Source organism: Lottia gigantea (genome assembly GCF_000327385.1).
Source record: "Lottia gigantea unplaced genomic scaffold LOTGIsca_19, whole genome shotgun sequence".
Classification (NCBI taxonomy): Eukaryota; Metazoa; Mollusca; class Gastropoda; family Lottiidae; genus Lottia; species Lottia gigantea.
The window spans coordinates 3,361,464-3,368,573 of NW_008708358.1; the positions used below are offsets into that span (position 1 = coordinate 3,361,464).

The window sequence follows — 7,110 nt, forward strand, 5'->3', positions numbered from 1 at the left end:
AGTGGAAACAGTGTAAGCAGGTGTAAGAACCTGGGTAATCCTGGCACTAACATCCTTCCAGAATACACAGCAATATTTTAAACCTTGGTTGAAAAATATTAACTTCATACTAATTAGAGAAGAAAAGAATCTTGTTTCAGTGTTCAAAGACTTAAATCAACTAGAAATCCCCTACTAGCAGTATAATCTTACAAGCCAAGAAATATCATTGAAAAAAACTAAGGCAATCTGCCAGTAGGTCTCTTATTACTAGCTTCCTTCATTTTTAACTGTTCAATTAGATTTTGACTTCAGGCAATTCTAGTTTTTACAACTCAATTCAAAGCAGTCTACTGACAACTAACAAGTGAAATCATTTGAAATCTATCTAAGATTTTGTATATAGCTTGCTGGCAGTCTACTGACAACTCACAAGTGAAATCATTTGAAATCTATCTAAGATTTTGTATATAACTTGCTGGCAGTCTACCAACAACTAACAAGTGAAATCATTTGAAATCTATCTAAGATTTTGTATATAACTTGCTGGCAGTCTACTGACAACTCACAAGTGAAATCATTTGAAATCTATCTAAGATTTTGTATATAGCTTGCTGGCAGTCTACCGTCAACTAACAAGTGAAATCATTTGAAATCTATCTAAGATTTTGTATATAGCTTGCTGGCAGTCTACCGTCAACTAACAAGTGAAATCATTTGAAATCTATCTAAGATTTTGTATATAGCTTGCTGGCAGTCTACTGACAACTCACAAGTGAAATCATTTGAAATCTATCTAAGATCTTGTATATAGCTTGCTGTAGATATAGGTTTTTAAAACTGTCTACCTATAAGTAATATCATTTTGTTTTTTTTACAATTTAACTTTCACTTTCATCTGAAGTGCGTATTACTTATATATATATATATATATAATTTTCAATTACAAATTTCATGTAAAAGAAACTACAAAAGAACTTTGCAATACGATATTGTCTTTATAATCTTGTGTGACAATAGGATAGACTAGTTCAGTCAGTATTGAGTTGCATTGTAAGGCATCAATGATTCGAATCCTCAAGGGAGAAAAAATAATTTTGAGTCTTTTAGAGAGTCAGTTGCCATGTCAGTGTTAAACCCCTATCAGCCAAGCAGTCTTAAGGCGCTATAAGTTGTAATCCTTTTCAAAAACACAGCAAGTACGTCCGAAAGTGGGACCTTTGTTAATTTTAAAACCCTATCGACTAAGGCATCAAATTTTGTAACAAAATGATAAGTATCCATGTTTGAATTCACTGACCAATCGAGGTATTTATGACCCAATATCCAATCTTACCTAACACTTAGTACTGATTGATACACTCTATAGTATAGTCATCAATAGAAACTATTTTTATAGGCCATTAGTTAAATACCACAGGGCTTTAGAACCAAATGACACAAATTGATATTGGCAATTACTTTACGTAATGAGGGCTGCGTTACTGTAATATCCTAATGTAGAACACACTTGAACCATTTACAGACCAAAAAACATTCTGATTGAAATGAATTGCTTTCAATTGGATTTAAATTGAGTTAAATTTTTATATAAATTTGTGGCAATGTCATTTATTGTATTGAAAATTGTGCAGTGAAAAACAAAATTCTATCAGGAACAAATTAACTGATGCTGGTATAACAAAACCCATCATCACAATGTTAAGCTATTACAAACTGTCTTATTCCTTGACTTCAATGGCCTTCATCTTGTATATAACAGAAGTTTGTTTCGGCTGGTATTTGATTGAATTGTACGTTAAGAAATACAGCCAATCAAAATTCCCATCAGTGGTCTGTAAACTATAAGCCATAATGTTAAGAAAATAGATATACCGGTAGCAATAATAAGCTTATATCAACAGAAAAGTTGTAAATTGACTTTTGTGTGGTGGCAAAAGTATTCTTTATCATAAAACAACCCAGAATTCTAAGCATATTTAGGTCAAGGGCATTAACTCATACTGACCACTCCTATTGTGTTCTAAGCAATCAAAGTTGAACCACAGTAGGTCAAATAACTAGTCTAACTTGACCATCCCTCTAGAACGACAGGTCACAGAGTATGTGTCATTATTCTCAATGAAAAATCTTAGAAAATACAGGTTTGGTGTTGACAAGGAAATGTTAAAGCTAATTGTCTACATAAGAATATCAAATATTTAGATAACTGTACCCCTACAATGCATTAAGTACTAAATTACCAGTGAAAATATTTGTCATGAGACCACGAAAGAGTATTGATGCAATGACCTCACTGTCAGGGTGGAAAGCTTGAGTCTTAGATCTCCAATGTTGTTTAATTTGTTTGACTACACCATTGTGTTCTCATTTTTTTTTTCTGTCCTTGAATTTGGCACATAAAAAGGTTAATTAGCCATAAGCTTATTTAGTATCCTTTTCACTCGAGATATTTCTTATCAATGTGACCATCCCAGTAGGTCAGAGAGTAAGCTTATTATGTTGACTTCCTTAATCACCAATCTTACAAACTAACTAGAATATTCTACTCGGCTAGTGTTTACGGTAGAGATCTAGATATTGAGTTATGAAGACCCAGTATGTATTCTACTCGGCCAGTGTTTACGGTAGTAGAGATCTATATATTGAGTTATGAAGACCCAGTATGTATTCTACTCGGCCAGTGTTTACGGTAGAGATCTATATATTGAGTTATGAAGACCCGTATGTTTTCTACTCGGCCAGTGTTTACGGTAGTAGAGATCTAGATATTGAGTTATGAGGACCCGTATGTATGTTAGGTAAACAATTGACTGACTAGCCAACATATTGATCATTCTAGAGTAAAATATAGGTCATAATGAACTTAGAGATTTCAATGAAGTTTGAGACAGAAAGATTATTGACTCTGTTTAGAAATCATTCAGTTGAATCAGTACAGTACAGAATCTTCAATCAACATCTCTCAATCTATATTAAGTTCTGGGAGGGGTACACATGGCTATGATTAGCCAAGTTTTCAAACCTGTTTCAATTACCGGTACTGAATAAAATATTGTTTATTTTCAAAAAAATGAATTTATATTACGTAAATTTAATAAAAGTTGAATTCCAACATTACTTTTTCTATATTTTTGATTTTCTTGACTTCTATCATTATTCCATCTAGGTGAACAGGGACTGATATATTTTGGATGCCTTATAATAAGCTTCCACATGATAAATTTAGAACTATGAAAGTATTTGCAGACGTAATCCATTTAACAACAAATATTTTATATACCACAGTATAATTATCTTAAATTATAAAACCATGTAAATATTTCTTTACTGTCACAGTTTCTATTCAGTATATTCATTTTCTTTTAAAATTCAGAGCTGTTGTACAAAATAACATTGAGAAAACTTATAACAACTCTTCAACAATGAAAGTAGAAAAGTTTAGAAAATTCCACTATAAATTTTAATACTCCACAGTTGACGTATTTTGATAAAAAAAGGGGCATTCAGTACAATAATTCTGAATATATAATGAATTTAATATCTATATATGAATATCAATATATTGAAATGCTAACGACTGTCATAGAGTAGAATCAGGGAGAACTATACCAGTACTATTGATTTTATAAAATACTTTCATTGTTTATATTATGTAAGCTTAATAATTATAATAATAAACTCTTTATTTTACATGGGTCAGAATTAGGTCCAATACACAAGAACATGGTCCTGTCTAACATTCAGCCCATGGGGACAATATAGTGATTGAAAAAAATAAGGTTAATACAAATATACCAAGTAAGCTTACTAACGACACAAACTGCAAAATAAAACCGGAATTCAAAAAAAATATTGCGAAATATTGGTAGGAGCTAATGAACTTTTCATATGAGGAAGTATATCAATCATAAGTGAGTAAGTACAGTACATTGTTTGTCCCAATCTTGCTGACTCATTCCCTCATTGAGACTAAATTTTGACAGTTTTTTTGCTCAGTGCTCTAATTTGGGGGGATTTTGAACTTTTCCAGAACCAGAATGCCATTTAAGTAAGAACTGGGCCTTGTTTGAGGGTTTTTTAATGCTGAATAAAGGTTAAGGAAGCTTCAGAATAGATCTTTAAGTAACAGACCAAAATTCTGACCAAACCTGCTTCTAGGAAGTGCTATAAAGATGTGATATCTTCAAGTTAGGGCAAGACTCAAAAGGTCACAACAAGTTGCTTATTTTTGGATCAGTGCGAGTAATATAGATTGGGTACTTAAGCAATATTTCTCTTGTAGCTAATCCAAATGATAATTGACTGAGAATTTAAAATAAGCTTTTCAAAAAATGACAACCCCGTTACGAACTCACTGCTCAAATTCGAAAAAAATCTGAATTTTCAAAATTGATCAAGAATCTTACCTGATAACTCTTTTAGGAAGAGGAATGTCATTGTTTTTAAGGAATTTGCGTAAGGTATCTCGACTATCTTCTGCTATTTGCTCCTCTGTTAATGATTCCATGAATAATGCTTCCTTTCCAGACAACCATCCTGAAACACACACCGTAGGTCAAGGTCACTTTCAGAACCGGCGGCCACTCTACTTGTCTGATTAAGTTATATATATGCCTGAACAATTAACAATTAAACATTAATACAGGAGAAAAACATCAAACTTTATAAAGTGATTATTGTTCAATAAACCAGTTCATGATCATCCCAAAATATCAGATTTTTACCTTAAATACCATCAGCAGAGTTGAATCCCATATTTCAGGATTTAGGATTCAAACCACATCCCAATATACTCCCAGTACAGTATCGGTACTCCCACAGAGTAAGTAATAAATTGTTGACCCTAAATTGAGTCTTAGAGCTATATAGAGTAATCCATTTCTATGCAATATCTGCACTCTGGAACAAGCTGACCGAAAAGCATGCAACGTAAAAAGTTCGAAGGTTCAGCTATCAGCACTGAAATTTATCAATCGATATAATCCTGAAATAAAGATGCTGTCATCAGCCTTCTATCCAAATCAGGTCCTTGGAGATGTGGAGTTATCACTGCCTCTTATGAAGCTAATTGGATTAAGTGAAATATGGTCTTATCAATCTTACAAGACTGCATTGAGTCTTATAAATGTAAAAGAGGGCATGACCTGAGTGAAATGGTCCTACAAATTTTATCAGCTTATCGAACATTTACCAGAGAGAATTTGGAGAAAATATTTACAGAAACTCGATTTAAGTTTAACTTGCCTCCTTCAAGAGATGCATGTGCGGAAAAGTTCACTTTTAAGTAAAGGAGAGTAAAGAGAAACTGTGACTGACGAAATGGGGAAGTAAATAGATAATCAAAAAATATAAAAATATAAACTCTCTTACCGACTAGTATGTTTTCATGAACCACTTCAAACGAATAAATTTTACGCATCCACGTTTTCCGTAGATCATTATCTATCACTTGACTTCTATCCCATAATAGTTCGATTCTGAAAACATCCGATTCCACGATGGTCTCTTCAAATTCCAGTATCACTTTATCAACTATACCAAAGCCCATTGATTGGATGGCCTGTTGCTTGTCCTTGGGAAGGGGAGGGAGAAACATTCGATCACAAGCTGCTTTCAGTACTCCAAGGGAAACAGTGCATAATACGTGATTTGCATAGAACTTTTCACCATTCTCACATTCAACACAAACTTCTTGTGCACTTTTATTATTATCTGAATTGGCCCAATTCACACATTTAACAGGTTTGTTCAGTAGGATGTTTTCCTCGGGAATATTTTTTTTAAGGATTTCCAAAACGGCTTCAAATCCGGGTGGAATTGTATAATGGACGCCGGGTAATTCTTCGTAACATCCGAACTCTTCTAGAGACACATCATTCATGTTGTCACATCCTGTGATACAACACTCTAATAATATCCTTTGATCAAAAATCATCTGGCGGGATCGCCGGTCGCCATTATTGTATCTATCCAATTTTTCTTGAAATTCTCGTTCAAGATGTGCCCCCACACTGTCATCCTCTTCGGGGGTGGGGATACTCGAATGAAAAAAATCTTCACACTCTGCTATTAACATGCCGTAAGAGAAATCAACTTCGTTCACCATTTTATCACTGATGACATCGCCATCTTCGGTCAAGTGTAAATCCCGACGCCGCAAATTTCTGTTGGCATGACGCAGCTCTAACAAATGATTCTGATCTGCTATTTGGTAAATTGGATTTCGTTCAATTCCATGGATCCAATTGGCGCCCATTTCCGCTTTATGACCTTCATCGTCTGAAATGATTGATAAAGAAATCAATTAAGATCTAGAGAAGGAGAAAGAGAGCAAAGTTTTAATAATCAAAGCTTATTATAAGAGTAGAGGTTGACAGTTGGTAGTGGTTCAGTGGCCTGCATCATTCTTTACGGCATTGCATCTAATTGCATTAATAAAGTTCACACTGTGTGAGAAGACGAAAATGTTTAACTCTGGCAACAGTCTGGGTAAATTTATAAATCTAGAAGGGACAGGTTGGGCATAGATAGTTCTGGACACACATGGATTTGAAGGCTCAAATTTCGACAGTAAGCTGTGAACATTATTACTGATTAGTTTAATGAAAAAACGTATTGTAATCTTTTGTCATTATTTGTAATTATAATTGTATTTTTGTATTGCTAGTGTAACTTATAAAATAAAATTATCATCATTATAAAGTCATACTCTATTAGTTTTTTTTATTATGTTATGTAAGTCAAGTCAAAACAGGCCAATCAACTTTTAATTTGACTTCTCTAAGTAGATTTCAATGTCAAGTCTTTAAGAGTCAAATTACCGAGTTTTCAAGTGCCAGTGTTCTACAGGACAAAATATCAGTGCTTTGTGTTAAACTGTGCCTTACAATTATATATATCTTCTATGTTACACTTGTAAGTTTACAATCTAACAATAGGCAGATCTAGATGGTTCATTTTTTTGTTTCGTTTTCTTTTTGTTGTTGAAGGGCTCTTTAGATAACAGAACATATTTTTATGGTATACTACTCCTTAGTTTTATTACACACAACGTTTCAACAATCTACATTGTCATCATCAGGTAAAAAAATGTTCACCTGATGATGACGATGTAGATTGTTGAAACGT

At 33.4% G+C, this 7,110-nt stretch overlaps 1 protein-coding gene across 1 annotated transcript in view; it reads right to left on the reverse strand.

The window, feature by feature from the left end:
- LOTGIDRAFT_114635 (hypothetical protein) overlaps positions 1-7,110 on the reverse strand; it is a gene marked incomplete at both ends in the record, with an annotated part of 13,815 nt that overhangs the window by 3,352 nt on the left and 3,353 nt on the right. The window contains 2 exons of the mRNA XM_009052864.1: positions 4,389-4,518; positions 5,353-6,261. Of these exons, the coding sequence (XP_009051112.1) occupies positions 4,389-4,518; positions 5,353-6,261 (1,039 nt within the window). The remainder of the gene's footprint in view (positions 1-4,388; positions 4,519-5,352; positions 6,262-7,110) is intronic.